The sequence below is a fragment of a genome, unplaced genomic scaffold, assembly GCF_019419815.1.
Source record: "Pyrus x bretschneideri cultivar Hongxiangsu unplaced genomic scaffold, Pyrus_bretschneideri_v1 Contig4, whole genome shotgun sequence".
Taxonomy (NCBI): domain Eukaryota; kingdom Viridiplantae; phylum Streptophyta; class Magnoliopsida; order Rosales; family Rosaceae; genus Pyrus; species Pyrus x bretschneideri.
The window spans coordinates 2,140,406-2,159,556 of NW_025999723.1; the positions used below are offsets into that span (position 1 = coordinate 2,140,406).

The 19,151-nt window shown below is 38.9% G+C and overlaps 1 protein-coding gene across 1 annotated transcript; it reads left to right on the forward strand.

Annotated features, from left to right (window-relative positions):
- The first annotated feature begins 3,627 nt into the window (after nt 1-3,627).
- On the forward strand, nt 3,628-6,388 carry LOC103958234 (BAHD acyltransferase DCR). The gene is made up of 2 exons (XM_048565697.1): nt 3,628-4,254; nt 5,338-6,388. The coding sequence occupies exons 1-2, from the start codon at nt 3,826-3,828 to the stop codon at nt 6,220-6,222; spliced, it is 1,314 nt and encodes a 437-aa protein (XP_048421654.1). The 5' UTR covers nt 3,628-3,825; the 3' UTR covers nt 6,223-6,388.
- The last annotated feature ends 12,763 nt before the right edge of the window (nt 6,389-19,151 follow it).

Sequence of the window (19,151 nt, forward strand, 5' to 3'; positions counted from 1 at the left end):
CTTCCCTTTCCCTCTACCTCTCTCTCCTGTGTCTCTCTTTCTCTCCCCCGAGCTTCCACTTCCCCTGTAAACGTACGGACACAGACCAAGGACCATTAAACCGTAGCAGATCGAAGGAACCAACTACACCATTCGACTCGTGAGGTTGAGACGAGCTCAGCCATACCCTTTTCAGGTGAGAAACACTTCGTTTTCACGTCGTTTCATCAATGGCCGAATTGAGTACTGTTCATGCAAGATTTGTACATTGAGTTTTTGGGCTTTTGAAGCTTGTAGATGTGTTGGTGAGGTCCCAAGGAGCCTCGGAGTGCTTCGTTGGACAAAAATTGGACGTCGGGATCGTCCTGTTCGAAGTTGGCCGGTTTTGAAGATTTTGCACAGGTATAATCTCTTAGTTTTAGCCCTTAAAACTTGTTGGGACATGTTCTTCTAGTCTAGGGCTTTCTTTTGGTCCAAGAATCACGAAAAAAGGATGAAAAATGAGCGAGAAAACCTAAGTTGCAGGTTTTCCCAGTTTCCGGCGCCGGCGACGTCGCCGGCGATCGAATGAAGAAGGCGACGGAATATTCCGTCAAACTGACGGAATATTCCTAACGCCGTTAACGGATCCGGTTAGATTTAACGGAATATTCCGTCAGTTTGACGGAATATTCCTGACGGCGTCTGTTGACACCGTCAGTGTGCCTGGCACGTGGCCGCGCGTGGGGGGCGCGTAGGTCCGTGCCTGTGCTGGCGCGTGGGGGCGCGTGCGGGGTCCAAAAATTATTTTAAAAATATGGTTGTGATCCTGAGGTTGTGTAGAGCACGTTGGTATATTCATTTGTCCATTTTGAGCAATGTATGAGAAGTTATTACGAGAAACGGGTTATGTGCTTTAAAGTTAACGTTTTTATAGTTGTTTCGCATCTAGGTGACACGTACCCAGAGGACGAGCGTGCACACGCGAGACAGGGGGGCTACGACCCTTCTACATACCAGTGAGTGGGCTTTTGTTTTCCGTATATACCTATATACATTTATATTCCCAGAAATTGAATTAAAAAGGGTTATTTGCCTTATGCCATGCACTTTATTGTTTATCGTTTATACATCTTTGCATTCATTAATTGTGGCATACATATACATATGAATATGTCATATATATTTATGTGTGGGTGCTGTGGAGGCATAGGTAAGTGCCAGGTAAGCGTTAATTAACGATTGCACTACATAGTGTTTAAAGATGCTTAGAGAGCTCATAACCTGCACCCCCGGTGTTAGTGCTCCCGCCCAGAGTAGGGCACAGTCCTTCACGTGTTGTTCACCTCCCGCACCATACGCTCAGCTTGGATCCAAGCTAGGTGCATAGGCCTGTCGTACAGACCACTTTAGGTGGTTCCGACTCGTAGGTGACCCGCGATTATTCGCACAGCCTTCACGTGATCGTAGCACTAGAGCGTATATATGTATTACACCCAGGCCTGTCGTACAGACCACATAGAGTGGTTCCGACTCGTGGGCAGGTTCAGTTGTTGAGTTTGAGATTGAGCTCTATATGCAGCCGTACAGGTCACGTTAGGTGACTCCAGCTGCCAGATGTTATGTTATTGATAGGATTCATACCTGAGCACATACATTTCATTACGAGGTTTTGACATGGCATATCTTGAGCATGATTGGCATACCCTTGAGCATGTTGGACATATCTATACATACGTACATATGGTTATTTTCTGGGAAGTATACAGGTTTTACGGTGAGGGGTTAGAATGTATTTTATGAAATGGTTTTCAAAGAGCTTTGTTTTTGCCCACTCACGCTTTTGTTTTGCGCCCCTCCAGGTTCTAGTTGCTTAACCGTTGCGGTGGTTTCCCTTGAGAGCTTTTCGGCGTTCTGACAGACACTCCACATTGTAGGGTCGCCTTCAGGCGTACTACTGTTGTCGTTTTATTTGGACTGTTTTAGACCTGCTCTGAATTTGTATCGCACTAACTAGCACTTATTTTAGTACTTGTATGCTAGTTTTGTTTTAATTATTCGTACCTTTTTACTACTTACTAGCTTCCGCACGTGCACATGGCTACGTCACCTTTGAGTGACGGCCAGCACGCTCCGATCTCGGTCGGGGTGTGTCACATTTAAACATAGCCGTTGGATTATAAAAAGTAGCCGTTGGGCTACTTATTACAGTGATAGGCGGGGGAACACCCCCACGTGGGGCTGTTGGTTTTCTGAAAATGCCTAGCGCGTGCAGTGCGTAGGCGAGTAGGGAAAGGGAACTGGGCTTCACAGCCCCGGTTTCAGTCTCAGTTGGTGGGGCCCATTTTGCTTTGTGGCCTAAAACTGGGCCGGTATTTGACCCTCAAATGAGTTTTAGGTTTTAGGTTAATTTTGGATCATGGGTTGGAGTGGATTTTGAGGGGGGGAAAAGGAGAAATTTTAGGTTATAAGTCACCATTGGAAATGGTCTAATAGAGGTGTTGCAAATTAATAGTCATATTTTATTGTTAGATCTATCTCAACAATCCCCAACAAATTTATGAAAGACTTCTTAAAGGTTTCATATACCTTTTTTGCGTATGGGTTGGCCTAAGGTAGTAACAAAGATCCTAAAACGGTACATGAGGCCATTTCCAACCGAATAAGGGTCAGAGGGCTTGTTTTAACTCTTTGGTCATCTAAGAAATTAATATTTTAATGAATAGTGCATGATTATATTTCTTACCATCTCCAACCGAGAGGCCAGAGGGCCATAGGCCAAACATAACCCTATGAAAAAAACCCATCTCCAACCGAGGGCCATAGAGCCAAACATATTTTATTATTTTAATTGAATTACTATGGTTACTTAAATTAAATTACCTCAATAATTTTATGTTATGGATTGTTAATAATTTTCATGTTGTTGAATGGTTTTAAAATGTTGTTTAAGTTTCATGTTGTTAATTTTTTTTTATGTTGTTTAATGTTACTTAATGTTATTTAATGTTGTTTAATATTGTTTAGTGTTGTTTTATGTTACTTAATGTTATTTAAGGTTGTTTAATGACTTAGGAAGTTATATGAAAAAAAATAGAAATTAAATTTTTTTTTTTTAATTTGTAAAAATAAAAAATAAAAAATCGAATATGACATTAGCATCTGGCTCGGCCCGGTGTTGGCTGGGTTAGGCTAGCTGATTGGCCCTTTGGCCTGATCCTTGGTTGGAGATGATTTTCGGCCCTCTGGACCATTTGGTTGAAGACACCCAACAAGATTTAACACAAACCCTAAATTTTCTTGTGTATTTTGAATAATATTATCGTGTCACATATGATTTTGTCAAAATTAACTTTGAGGTAATTCATCTTGATATTAACGTTTTCCTCTAAACAAGTTTTACGTGTTGTGTGATTATATTGATTAATATACAATTAAAAAGTAATGCTAGGAAAATCAAATTTTTAGACCAAATTTGCAAACCAAGTAACGTATCATCAACAAATTTAAATACGTTAATCAACACTTATAATTGTCAATAACCGCGTCATATGATTTACTCCATTTGACCTAAATAATTCGTCTCCCTACCGTTACCATAATTAAATACACACCCCACTCTCGACTGCTCTGTCTACTCCCACTGCATAATTCACCGACTGGGGGGATTAAAAGAGAGAAACATTTATGGGTCACAACATTGAACGACGGTGACACCCATAATTGCACCCCCAACTACACGAAGCAACTAGATTATAAGTATCTCCTAAATCTCATTAATCCACTCACACACTCTTCTATCTTCAAACTATCTCCACCTTCTCCTCCTCCCTTGTTAGATTCTGCTCCTCCCCATCACCACCAACAATGGAGGACATATCGAAGGTGAAAGTCACCGGAAAAACCCATGTGAAGCCTAAGAAGAAGATAGGCAGCCAACAATTTCAACTAGTCACATTTGACCTACCCTACCTGGCTTTTTACTACAACCAAAAGCTCCTTTTTTACAAGGGGGGTGAGTTCGAGGAAATGGTGAAGAAACTGAAGGAGGGTTTGGAGGTGGTTCTTGGGGAGTTTTACCAGCTGGCGGGGAAGCTTGGGAAGGACGAGGAGGGAGTGTTTAGGGTTGAGTATGGGGATGAGATGGAGGGCGTGGAGGTGGCCGAGGCGGCGGCGGAGGAGATCAGTATAGCTGATCTGGCAGTTGAGGAAGGCACCACTGGTTTGAAGGACTTCATACCCTACAATGGGGTCTTGAACTTGGAGGGCTTTCACAGGCCACTCCTAGCAGTGCAGGTAATTACTTAATTAATGCTAATTAAGCTACGTGAAAAAATAATTAAATCTAATTAAATGTGAAATTGCTAATCTAATAAAATTTATCGTTTGACAAAAAATAAAATAAAATTACATGCTATTTTATGTGGCATCATGAAATTTAGGGTTGTAGTCAAAATAGGATTTGATAGAATTTTAATAGATTTTAAAATCAGGATGTAGTCAATTACAATTTTAAAAGAGGATTTTAAAATATTTAGAAATCATGGTGTAGTCAAAGTATGATTTAAGAGGATTTTAAAGAATACATCCAAATCCAAGGATAGTTAATTAAGATTTCAAATAATACATCTAAATCCAGAGTGAGTGAGAATGCAAAAGATTTGGTAGGATTTGAATGAGAGAGGGATTTTGATGGATTTGAAGGTCGGTGCTATATATACCAATGTTATCAAGAATCCTACCATCCCCTATCTGATTTCTTTTCACGCCCTCAAACAGAAAAGAACCTCCCAACCCCTTCATCTTCATCTATACCTTCCTCTTCGGAAGACACCCCATCGTCCTCTTCGACTTCATCATCTTCATTCTCATCTATCATGGATTTTTTTTTTCTTTTTCAAATTCTACTCGTAAACAACTATTGGGTTTGGCAAGTTCTAATCCCTAATTCTAAATAAAATCTTGTTCTCCAGGATTCAAGAACTCACAAATATAATTCTAAGTTAATAAAAAAATCCATTCTAATCCCTAATTAACTATTGGGTTCTGGCAAGTTCTAATCCCCTTTGCCAGTTCTAATCTTGGCATATTGGTGGAAAAAAGGAATTAGGCAGTTGATTATGTCAATATGTCCGTCCATTTTTTTGAATTTCGAGTTATAATCTCTTGCTTGTAGATGAATAAGCATCCAATTGTTATAACTGTTTAGAATTAATCCATTAATCAGAACAATGTGTTCGTTATTCGTTACCTTGACTTGAGCTCGATTTACATAACATTGCATATATTTTTTCCTCCAAAAAAGAATTGCACTTGTTGGCTGATTTTTAATTACTATTTACGATGATTAATTTTTCTTTTTTCTCATTGGTTTGGCAGTTGACCAAGCTGAAAGATGGACTGGCGATAGGGTGCGCCTTCAACCATGCAATCCTAGACGGGACCTCCACGTGGTACTTCATGAGCTCATGGGCCGAGATCTGCAACGGATCCAAATCCATCTCGACCCAACCATTTCTGGACCGGACCCAGGCCCGAAACACGCGCGTGAAGCTCGATCTCTCCCCGCCACCATCAAACGGCGACGTTTCGGCCAACGATAAAAAGGAACCGAACCTCAGAGAGAGAGTCTTCAAATTCTCTGAAGCAGCAATCGACAAGATCAAGTCAATGGTCAACGCAAACCGTCCATCCGACGGCTCAAAACCGTTCTCAACATTCCAGTCCCTCTCCGTCCACATCTGGCGCCACGTCACCCAAGCCCGCCAACTAAAACCCGAGGACTACACGGTGTTCACCGTTTTCGCTGACTGCCGCAAACGGGTCGACCCGCCCATGCCCGACGCCTACTTCGGGAACCTAATCCAGGCCGTGTTCACCGTCACGGCCGCCGGATTGCTGTCGGCGAACCCGCCGGAGTTCGGCGCATTGATCATCCAGAAGGCGATCGAGGGGCACAACGCGAAAGCGATCGATCAGAGGAACACGGAGTGGGAGAGCTCGCCGAAGATTTTCGAGTTCAAAGATGCGGGAGTAAACTGCGTGGCGATGGGGAGCTCGCCAAGGTTCCAGGTGTATGAGGTGGATTTCGGGTGGGGAAAACCCGAGGGGGTGAGAAGCGGGTCGAACAATCGGTTCGACGGGATGGTGTATTTGTACCAGGGGAAGAGCGGCGGGAGGAGCATCGATGTGGAGATTAGCTTGGAGGCTCCAACGATGGAGAAGCTGGAGCAGGACAAGGGTTTTCTGGTCGTTGAAAATTAGTTAAATAAGCTTAATTAATTAAGCATGGATTTGGGTTAATTTGTGGGTTTAGTTGAGGCAGGCATTTAATAATTACTGGAGTCACATACGGACCAATTTTTATTTAGACTTGTGTGGGAGTGTGAGTTTTTTGTTGGACTTTAATTTAATTTTCTTTTTTATTGTATTTTTTGTTTAATTGGAATTTCGGATTTTTAATTCTTAAATTTAAATTCTGTGTAAATAGATATTATTTTCAAGTTTTCATGAGTAAGAAATTAAATATAAAAAAGATCGTATTCAAATTCAAATTTTTTCTAGATTAATCAGATAAGAAAATTCACAAATTTAAAAATATAAAATTTCATTGTTTCATTTTTGGACATTTTAAAATTCCTTAATCATTTTAAATTTTCTCTTCCAAACAGAATGTTACAGAAGATATCAAAAATATGCGGGTGCGGCTCACTACCAATCATATCGGGCCTCATACAATAAGTAGAACCATTTAATACGAGTTGCTGTTATTTTGTAATTAAGATGGTCGATGTCGGACTTTCACATTTTTCAATATATACAAAGCTAATAGAATCAAAGAAGTGACGCTTAAATGTAGAAACAATTGGGTGCGAAATACACCTTCACTTTTAACTTCTCAACCAACAATGCCTCGACTTCTTCCTTCGTCAACTCAACATTGCCACACTCTGATCCCTCCACGCTGCCGATCTCTCTGGCACCTGCTGCATCCTGCTTAACGGCAAGTGGCGGTCGTTGGCGTCCCATGCTACTCGGTACCTCAGGTTTTCTTGTTTCGATTCTTCACCACTTGTCCAGAGGAACTTGATCAAGACTCCTCTCTTTCTACACAAAACAAAAACGCACAATTAAAATCCATCATTCGAAACCTTTATGTACACAATTCTTGTAACATCCCACATCGCCAAGGGGAGTGATCCTTATATGTATATTTTCATCCCTACCTAGCACGAGGTCTTTTGGAAGCTCATTGGTTTCGGGTTCCATAGGAACTCCGAAGTTAAGTGAGTAGTGCGCAAGAGCATTCTCAAGATGGGTGACCCATCGGGAAGTTCTCGTGTGAATTCCCAGAAACAAAACCGTGAGGGCATGGTTGGGGCCCAAAGCGAACAATATCATGCTACGGTGATAGAGCGGGCCCATGAAGTAATCCGTCCCGGGCCGGGATGTGACAATTTGGTATCAGAGCCTAACCCTGGCCGCGCGTGTGCCGACGAGAACGTCGGGCCCCTAAAGGGGGTGGATTGTAACATCCCACATCGCACAGGGGAGTAATCTTTATCTGTATATTCCCATCCCTACTTAGCACGAGGCCTTTTGGGAGTTCATTGGCTTCGGGTTCCATGAGAACTCCGAAGTTAAGCGAGTAGTGCGCGAGAGCATTCCCAGGATGGGTGATCCATCGGGAAGTTCTCGTGTGAGTTCTTAGAAACAAAACCGTGAGGGTGTGGTCGAGGCCCAAAACGGACAATATCGTACTACGGTGGTGGAACGGGTCCAGGAAGTGATCCGTCCCGGACCAAGATGTGACAATTCTACTCAACAGAATCGATACGATAATAAATGCTCTTTTTTGCCAATGTTATCAATATGTAAAGAGAATTGCACAAGTTCAAAGTAATCAAAGTTACAAAATACGATGCATTACCCAAGAGGCATTCGAATGGTTATTGCCTGCTGCAGAGCACCAGTTACCCAAAGGTTATATTTGTTAGTCATAGAAATACACTTGTTTCCATCAATCATGCATGTCTTTTCACCAAACATGAAGAAGCAGTGTTTAATTTGAAGAAAGATGATTGTAGGGCAATGACCCAACTCCCGACTCTGCCAATGCAACCAGACGCATATATATATATATATTATATGTACATATACTCCTGAAATATTCAATAAGGGTGTGACGTTGGATTTGCAGAGACTGGGGTTTGGATTGGTGAAATCCTATTAGGGATTTTGGCGGAATTTAGGGCTAGAGAGTTGAGAAGAGTGTCTGAGAGAGAAAGGAGAGAGCTGTATTCTTGAGCAGCAAGAGAAATGTTAAAGGAAATCTCTTGAAAGTGGAATTTCTCATGAACAGTCTCTCATTTTTTTATTATATATATAATATTTTATAATGTTGCTACGAAATTATGCGAAAAAAATAAGATGACGATATATCCACCCATCCCATATAACTTCTTCAAGCACGTCTTTTCTGTTATTCTAGTTGTGTCAGTGCCATCTAAAATAAAGTAAACATTAGATGTAAATTTATGAATTACCAGGTATAATCAATATTTTAAATTAATATTACCTTTAATTTTTCATTTGAAACACCTAAATTGTGCCATCTTTTTAAGGAATTTTCTCTTATGGAAAATGTATGCCCACAACAAAAATAATAAAAGCGAAACAATAGTAAAACGAATCCAATACTAACCTTAATCGAGGGTTGTGAGACCCCTCGACCCTGCCAAAAGAAAGCATTTTCTCAATATTTATAATGTTGCTATGAAATTGTGCGAAAAAATAAGCTGACAATAAACATCCACCCATCCTATATAACAACTTCATTTTTTATTTGCTAAGGATGACTTTTATAATAAGCCTATACAACTTTTGTATCATTGCCGGGGTAGCATCAAATATAATTTGCTCTAAAGAGTTTGATCAACTTATATGGAACTTGATAAATTGTTATAGTGGTGTCACGATTTAATACAGGAATTGTTATTAGCATTCCAAATTTCTCACTCTATAATCCTAACTTTCTATATTTGAAAAGAAAAATACACTTGTTAAGAGTGTAAAATGAAATTTTTAGAGTGTCAATAACACTTTCCTTTAATAATATATTATCACGTGAAAAACGAAAAACGGACACTTCACATTACATTTTTAGACCGAAAAATCATGTGACTTGATACAATCCCATTGCTATGATAGAATTTGTGGCTTGCCAGCTTTTGCAGGAAATAACATGGGAGTAGGATTCTTTCTCCTCCTAATTTCTCTCTCCTTCCATTCACTCCTATTTAAACGGTTGCGATTACGCCTCGTTTACATCTTGTTTTGAATTTTTTATATAAAGAATAAGACAAAAAAAGAGTGAGAGGAGGAGATGGAATGTGATAGTAATAGGAGCAGAGAATTCTACTCCAATAACATAGTGTCATTTACCAGACCGTACCTTTGTACAAAAGTAAAAGCAATCTACCTCACAAGGGAGAGAGCGCTAGGGTTGGTTGAAAAATGGGAAGAAGGAGGGTAGGGTTTCTTCGGATGAAATGAAGGGAGAGAGAGCAGCGGCCATTTTATGTATGGACAAACTTTCTGTTTAGATGGAGTCTGGAGATAAGAAAATAAATTGTATTGGGTTGAAGAAAAATAAAGTCCATTTTTGACTTAAATATCTACCTTGTGAGCATGGTAGATATTTTTTGTGGTGTGAATGAAAAAAAATTTGAAAATTTTGAGTTTAAAAAAAAAAGGAAAAAAAAAGAGTAAAATAAATAATATCAAAATTAATTTTTAATGTAAAAATATAATTTTTCGTTAAAATAAACAATACCAAGAATTTTCGTTAAAATTCTCCTTTAAGGATTAGACAGCTTAATCGCTTAGTATGTTCGACATGCATATTAAATTGATATGTCATTCGTATTATTGAAACTACTGAAAATTCGATTACAAAAATGTATATCTTGAAAGTAAGCATAATTTTCATAGAAACAAAACTATCTGTATAGTGTATATCTTTACATATAAATGTGGAGGTACCACCGAGCCCGTATCAGAGGCACAGCTGGAAAGCTGTCTGGTGTTGTCACATCAGCACGAGGCACCTGGGTGGCCGTCAGAAACAGCGGGCACAAAGGTGGAGGGGCCAGCACACAAATGTATCAAAGGAGTCGAAGCCTTCCGCAGAAGAGAAAAATGAAAGAGAAGGGACATTGACAACACTGATCTCAAAATTTTCTTTAGATATGATCAAGATTCCTCGTTGAGTGGTTGGAGACAAAACCCCTTCAAGTCTCTCAAGTTCCATTCAACAAGACTTAACACAAACCATAAATTTTCCTCTCTGTATTTTGAAATGATGTTTGCGTGATCACGTAAACGTGTTTGTGTGATCACGTAAACGTGTTTGCATGATCACCTAAGAAAATTAGTTTTTTATACTAAATTTGCAAATTATATGGTATATCATCAGCTGAAAATAAACATATTGATCAACATTTATAATCGTCTCCCTAGCATTACCATAGTTAAATACACACCCCACTCTCCACCGCTCAGTCTACTCCCACTGCATTCCTGAGTAAGGGGATTAAAAGAGAAAAAAATTATGAGTTACAACCTTGATCTCCACTTACTAACGAACACAAAAAACTGAAATTACCACTAAAGTTTGGCCTACACAGGCCCCTACAATTCCACGTAAAATACTTCATTAATTCAGCTCAAGACAATACTTACAATTTCCTTTAGCTTTTGTTACAACCTTCTCTTGGATGCACTTCCTTAGACTTAAAACCCCTACCTCAGCTGCCCAACTAGATGCCACAACATCACCAGCAGCATCATAACCTTCTCCTACACTACTAGAACTCTTCATGATTAACAGCTCCAGAAACACAATCCAGAGCACACTGATAAAAATAACAAATCCACAGATCATTAAATAAGTTGGCATCAGTAGTAAGCCAAAATAAAGCAGTTTCTTGTGCAAACCAACAACCAAAAGACTTCCTAAGCATAATGATCTCCACTTGCATCACATGTAGACAAACTCCATCCACATAAGAACCGGGGAATATCATAATTTTGACTATCTGGGCAGTTCAGCAAAGTGTGAGACGCTCATCTATAAAGCCTTTATTGGTCAATAAACACTCATGCTTATGTTGAATGTTAAGTTCTTAATGTTACGATTTTCATTACTTACAGTGGGTTTGATCAAAAGTAATATCTTCCAAGCTCCACGGTTATTTTATATTAGAGTGTTAAATTATTTAACAATAAAACAGTATGTGGGATACATTTAACAAAGTGTGAGACGCTAATAAACTTACCATAATAATACAATATTATGGAGTTTTTTTTTTTTCTAAAGTTTTCTCCTTCAAGCACGTCTTTCTGTTCTTCTAGTTGTGTCAGTGCCATCTAAAATAAAGTCACCATTGGATGTAAATTTATGAATTGCCAGGTATAATCAATATTTTAAATTAATATTTCCTTCAAATTTTCATTTAAAGCATCTAAATCGTGCGATCTAATTTTTTAAGGAATTTTCTCTTGTGGAAAATGTATACCCGCAACAAAAAATAAAAAAGATATTTTAAAATAGATGCCTTAGCATTGAATATTTTAAACTACATATATTCCTTTTAAGGATTGGTTAAACAAGATTCATACAAAATTGTTGGAGTTTTCATTTACGTTAGTTCTTGATGTCCAAAAAATTACACATATCATTTGAATTGAAACAAATTTCCTAGAATCTACCTCTTTCAATTTCCCTTCTAAAGATTATTATGAAAATAACTTGATTATATACAATTTATTAGCAATACGCCGTTTATTGATGAAGAAACAATAATAAACGTACCAATTGATAACATACACATAATTTGTTGTATCTAATAATAATGTCTCAAAACCGAAATAAGAAATACCTATACCCGAAATAAGAAAACAAAGAAAAAGAAAGATTACTAATTTGAACAAAAGAAATACCTATTTTTTCTAATATATGCAGATACTTCAAATTAGTATTAATTTTTTAAGTAAAATATATGAGTAACTACTAGTAACGAAATACTTCTTAATCAAAATCCGAAAGCGCATAAATGTTTAATAAAAATAAATTGTAAGATTAGTGAGGGATTCTAATTTTTTCTAAAAATAATAAAAGCGAAACAATAGTAATACAAATCCAATACTAACCTTAATCGACTTCACCCTCTGGGCTCCTAATGTAAAACATTCTGTCACACGTTCGAGCTACTCAAGTTGCCTCACTATTTGGTACATGACATCTAGAGTTTCTATCTTGCCATCATGTGGCATTTAAGCCTACACACAAACCATAGACGTTATTTTATATATCCATAGCCCAATGGAGCTGATTCATTTCCAAGCACACAAACATGAGCCTCATCACATTTCTCTCCTACTTCAATCTATCAATTTCTAGCTGTTGCGCTGATTCTTTTTCTTGGAAAATTATGCGCCATAATATTGTTTTTTGCTTTACTTTTATTAATATTGTGATGTGCATATTTTTTCAGGAAAATGAATCAGCACAACAACTAGAAATTGATAGATTGAAGCAAGAGACATATGTGTTGAGGCTCAAGGTATTGTTTGCGTGCTTGGAAATGAAACAGCTCCATTGGCTATGGATATGTTAAATAATGTCTATGGTTTGCGTGTTGGCTTCGGTGCCACATGATTAGAATTGCAAGAGGTAAACTCTAGATGTCATGACCAAAGAGTGAGGCACTTTGAGGAGATGGAACGTTTGACAGAAAATTTTACATAGTCGATTAAAGTTGGTATTGAATTTGTTTTACTTTTGTTTGCTTTTATTATTTTTAGAGAAAATTAGAATCCCCCACCCATATGACAATTTTTTTTATTAAACATTTGTGCATTTCAGATTTTGATTAAAAGCATTTCACTACTAATAGTTACTCATATTTTACTTAACAAATTAATACTAAATTGAAGTATCCAAACATATTAAGAGATTAGAAAAGATAGGTATTTCTTGTATTTAAAGTAGTAATCTTTCTTTTCTTTTTCTCTATTTTCTTATTTCAAGATCTATTTTGAGACACTATTATTAGATACAACAAATTATGTGTATGTTATCAATTGATACATTTAATTTTGTAGATATCGTTATGTTATGTTATGGCTAGCTTAGCAAGGATCAGCTAGTTATGTTATGGCTCTTGAATTCCATGGAACGAAAGTTAGTTGAAATATTCAGCTACTCAGAATCCTCGTATCAACTATGGGAAACAGTCAAGGAAATGTATGGCAACCAGAATAATGTTGCTCGGGTTTTTCAATTAAAGAAGGACATCTCCGATCTGCAACAAGATGGTAAGCCGTTTGTGCAACTCCTAGGAAGCATGAAAACCATGTGGAACGAGTTGGAAACTTATCGTCCTCATACGACCGATGCAGCACTGCTACGAAAGAGAGCAGAAGAAGACAAGATATTCCAACTCTTATCCAGTATTGACTCAACATATGAAGATCTACGATGTCACATGCTCATGAACACTGAACTACCTTCCTTCCTAAGCGTGTGTGCAACGATTCAACGTGAGGAAGTAAGGAGGAAAGTCATGAACATGAGTACAATGTCTAATGTACCTGAGGCTAGGGCATATGTAACCAACGAAAGAAGGTACAAAGGAAAGCATCTTCACTTAAGGTGTCAACACTGTAACAATATAGGTCATGTTAGAGACACATGCTGGATTTTACATCCAGAATTAAAGCCTGACTTCATGAAGGGCATACAAATGGTGAATCGTACTCCACATCGAGCAAGTCATGCGTCTACCTCCATCTCCAATAGGTCAGATCCATTCAAGAACTTCACAGCAAACCTAGGAGAACTCATGAATGAGTTTATGTCGTATCTTCAAGGCAAGAAAGGAGGTGCTGAAATTGACCATACGAATAGCATGGAAGAAGGGACCTCGACATCAATGCTTGGCAAGTTTACAGGTTTCTTGGCAGACACAAAACATGTACCCCAAGAGGACATGCAAGGTATTATGAAAGCCTTTAAAACTGCCCTCAAATTAAATATGTTGCATGATTTTTGGGTTGTAGATTCAGGTGCCATAGATCATATGACCAACCATGTGTCTAAATCTCAAAAGTTTGAAAAATTGACAAAGTTTTCTCAAGTTTCAATTGCAAATGGAAAGCATGTAAAGGTTTTAGGAAGAGAAAAAATAAAGTTGATGTCTGATGAAATTGAGTCAGTAGCTTTGTATGTTCCCTTCCTTCCCATTTCAACTTCTATTTGTGGGAAGGATCACACATACTTTGAATTGCTTAGCCATTTTTTCTCCTCACAATGTGATTTTTCAGGATTGTGCCACCAAAAAGACGATTGGTAAAGGGTTTTATTTAGATGGTCTCTATTACATGTCAAAGAGCAATCCCAGAGGGTTTCAAGCCAAGTTCGACTCCATTCACGATACTCAATTGTGGCATCAACGTTTAGCTTACCCTTCCTCACCCATTTTGTCATCTTTATTCCCAAACTTAGGAAATGATGCTGTTTTTTGTGAAACATGCCACTTGTCTAAAGCCACTAGGTTACCTTTTAACTCTTCTCTGTCTAGGACAAGTAAGTGTTTTGAACTAGTTCATTCAGATGTATGGGGACCAACTAGTGAATCTTTTGATGGCTACAAGTATTTTGTGATTTTTTTGGATGACTTCTCTCGAGTCACATGGTTGTATCTTTTAAAGTCTAAGAGTGAAGTTGTAGAAGTGTTTAAGGACTTTCATAACCTTGTTAAAAACCATTTCTCATCTCAAATACAAACCTTACGATCTGACAATGGCATCGAATACATGTCTCATATCATGAAACAATATTTGAGCACTCATGGCATCATGCATCAAACAAGTTGCGTTGGAACCCCTCAACAAAATGGGGTAGCTGAACGTAAAAACCGTGACCTACTTGAGAAAACAAGAGCACTAATGCTACAAATGAATGTACCAAAGAGTTTTTGGTCCCAAGGTGTTATGGCAGCTGCGTATATCATCAATAGGTTACCTAGCCGAGTCTTGGAACTCAAGTCTCCCCTAGAGGTCCTGAAAGGAAGGAAAATTGATCTCTCACATCTTAGAGTGTTTGGTTGCATCTGTTTTGTGCATGTTCAATCTCAATACCGAGATAAATTGGATCCTAGAGCTGCTAAATGTATCTTCCTTGGTTATTCATCTACTCAAAAGGGATATACGTGTTATAATCCCCAACTAAGGAGAGTGATTGTGTCCAAAGACGTTCGATTTCATGAGACTAACTCTTTTTTTAACAAGACAAGTGAAATCATAGACCAAGGGGATGACATCTTGGACCTGTTCCCATTGCCAAGAATCGAACCTAAGGGTCTACAACAACGAGAGCTCAGTCATGTCAACACTGATGCTTATCTCAATGAAGATAACCATGAAGGCTCTCTCCCTGATGATTCCATGCATGATGATGGCAGCAGTAACCAAGAAAACCTTCAAAGTGTGGCTGAAGGTTTGAACGAGAGTGAGCCAACCCTCCCAGAACCTCGACGCAATCCTCGGCGTGATAGGCAGCCTCCCACAAGGTTTCAAGACTTTGACATATATAAACCGAGGCATCCAATATCAAATTATGTGTCGTATCAAAAGGTGACTCCATCGCATGCTGCCTTTCTTAACACCATTTCCAGTCACAGTGAGCCTCAAAACTTCCATGAGGCTAATAATCAGGCTGTGTGGCAAGAAACAATGCGAGATGAACTCAAAGCTCTAGACCAACACAACACCTGGAGCATCACCAAACTTCCAAAAGGAAAAAGGGCAGTAGGTTAAGATCAAGTTTAATTCAGATGGTTCAATTGAGAGGCATAAGGCCAGGCTAGTGGCTCGCGGATTCACTCAAACATTTGAGGTGGACTACAAAGAAACATTCGCGCCTGTTGCAAAAATGAACTCAGTTAGGGTGTTATTGTCTGTTGCTGTCAATAAGGGTTGGTCTATGTATCAAATGGACGTGAAAAACGCCTTCCTACATGGTGATCTCGAAGAAGAAGTCTACATGCGATTGCCCCTCGGACATCCTCAAAGTCAGGACCCTGATTTGGTGTGTAAGTTACATAAGTCTATTTATGGACTGAAGCAATCGCCTCGTGCTTGGTATGCTAAACTAAGTTCAGTTCTTCATAGTGTTGGTTTCAAAATGAGTGGTGCCGATTCATCATTATTTGTTCGCACTGGAGCTGGTGGGAAATTAGTGGTGTTGATATATGTGGATGACTTAATAATTACTGGTGATAATGCTGCAGAGATCTCCAAACTCAAACAGTCACTTCAACAAAAGTTTGCGATTAAAGACCTTGGGGTGTTGAAATATTTCCTTGGGATCGAAATGGCATCTTCTCATAAGGGTTTATTTCTTAATCAACGGAAATATGTCATGGATCTCCTAAAGGATGCTAATATGAGTGAATCTAAGCCTGCCATTACTCCTCTCGATAGCAAGCTCAAACTTAATTTGGGCGGAACTCCACTCTCGAATATCAGCTCCTACTAGAAGCTTGTTGGAAGCTGATCTACCTAACGATCACCAGACTAGATATCTCATATGCAGTGAGTATTGTCAGTCAATTCATGCACACTCCCTCCATCGAGCAATTGAACCTTGTAAAGATGATCTTACGGTACTTGAAAGGGTCTGTTGGTCGTGGTATTCTCATGACAAAGAACGACCACACTCACATCATGGGGTACTGCGATGCAGATTGGGCAGGCAATGTCATCGATCGCAAGTCCACTAGTGGTTACTGCACCTTTGTTGGTGGAAACTTGGTCACCTGGAAAAGTAAGAAGCAAACTGTCATCGCCAGATCCAGTGCCGAAGCTGAGTATCGTGCAATGGCTTCAACAACATGTGAATTAATATGGCTCAAGGGTCTTCTGTGTGATTTAGGGTTTCCTGAAACCCTTCCTATGTCCTTATTATGTGACAACCAAGCTGCCATGCACATAGCATCCAATCCCGTGTTTCACGAACGAACGAAACACATTGAAGTTGACTGCCATTACATTCGTGAACAGGTGCAATCGCAAGTAATTCAGACACACTACATAAGAAGCTCCGACCAATTGGCCGACATTTTCACAAAGCCCTTAGCTTCTCATCAGTTTCAGCGGCTTCTGTCCAAGCTTGGATCCATCAACCTTCTAGATCCAGCTTGAGGGGGAGTATTGGAAGTTGTCTAATGGATTTTAGGGTTTCTGTTTTTCTGCATGGTTGAGGTCGGTTTCCTTGTGATAAGTTGTCAACTCCCTTAATTCAGGGAGTTGGTATTTAGCTTCCCAAAGTGTTTTGTAAGGATCTCAAGGATGGGTTGTCATCCTCACTTTAGCTAAGTCATGGGCTAAAGTGATGGTCTTAACCCTACTCTTTTGTCTTCCCATACCTTGTCTTGTCCCTTACCTCTTAGGTCTACCTTCTTACTTGTAGGAGCTTCTTTCCTTAATTAAGTCCTTTGCTTTTCCACTGGTTAAGTGCAGTTTCTCAGGGATTGTGTTAGGTCCTCTTTTCTAGTTGCTTTTTCTCTTGATCCTCTATAAGAATGATCTTCTTTTTCTTGTAACTCTCACGATGGATAATACATTCAACATTTGAAAAGCAATATTAAAGCAATTAACATGATCTAATTTAAAGATGCAAGTTTGGGGGTGATTGTTGCAGATCCAGCACTGACGCAGAATTTTGAGCAGTTAATTTTCTGCAGCCCAGTTTTGCGATGCATGGATGAGGAGTACGGTTAAATCACAGATCCATACACCACAGAACTGAGTACAGCTATTACTACCGGATCTACAACTGTCTCACATGGATCCGAGCATCCTGCACACAAACCATCAACATGAATATACAGAGATCAAGAGTTTGCTACCACAAGTAAGCAGCTCCAAGGTGAAATTTATACGAGACATGAAGTGAGAGATCAGTTATGGATTCTAGTGATTTTACATTTTTTTTGTTTTGGATCTGTGCTGTTCGAGTGTTGTTCCTCATTATTTCGTCAGCGGATCCAGAACCTCATACACATATCAGAACAAACATGTGTTAGTTTCCTACTTTTTCTGTCTAAATATCACCAAACGGACACATATTCAAGAATGTCATGGGCGATGTTTACCTCTGTGGGAAGATTGGAGCATCAATGTGACAACATTTCCATGGCAGAGACTCGTTGGTTTTGGGTTTTTGCAGAGAAGAGTGAGTGTTGTTGAGCCGCTAAGGGTGAAGGGTTTGTGTTGATGTGAGAGAGGAGGGTAAAGCATTGAAGTAGAAATGGTAGATGAGACGCGGCCAGGGTTGTCATATTTTTTAGAGATGGGAGCTAGGGTTTTGGTTTGTGAGAGAGGAGCAGCTAGGGTTCTAAGTTTAGAGAAATGAGAGACATCTCTCATATTTAAGAGAGAGACAGCGCCGAGGGAAATGCAGAGAGAGAGAGAGAGAGCCGTTTGGCTCTGGGCTCAGACTCAGAGGATAGAGAGAGAAGTGGCTGATGGTTAGAGAGAGGTTTCAAATATCAGAAATAAGAGAACTGTGTGTGTTTGCGCCCCATTTCAAGTGCAGCAAAATCACCACCCAACCAAGCAAACAAAAAAAATAGAAAAGTAATACTACCTTAAGTTTATTATTTGCGACTCATGCTTCAATGTATCTATCTCTTCCTTTACTTTAAAAATGTATACAACATAATTAAATACATTTTGTCGAGCAATGAAAAAAGAAATTGGAAGAACCAAAAGTGTTCGTTCACCCTTAAAATTACAATGTATTGTGGTACATTCATGTTTGCAATTATATCCAAATCAGAATGTAGATCAAAGAATACTTGAGTCCTAAACTTTCTGCTAACGAATGATGTTATGAAGAGTTTTATCAAAGTCAAATCGTTGTGTACTGATCTGCAGAAAACCATGACACAAAAAAACTAAATTAAGGAATTGTTAGAAATCTAAAAATGCAAAGACATGGTTGTTTTTTCTTTTCTTTTTTTCAAATTTACTCTCAGCATTGAAACTCGTTATACAGAGAAAGATGATTAGGTAGGATGGTGTGGAAAGAAAGTGATGGAAAATTATCATGAAGAAGAAAGATG

What these genes read in the sequence shown, in the direction of transcription:
- LOC103958234 (XM_048565697.1), top strand. Translation starts at nt 3,826, where the DNA reads ATGGAGGACATATCGAAGGTGAAAGTCACCGGAAAAACCCATGTGAAG. An exon ending in GGCCACTCCTAGCAGTGCAG is followed by an intron (nt 4,255 to 5,337) that starts GTAATTACTTAA and finishes TTGGTTTGGCAG; the next exon opens with TTGACCAAGCTGAAAGATGG.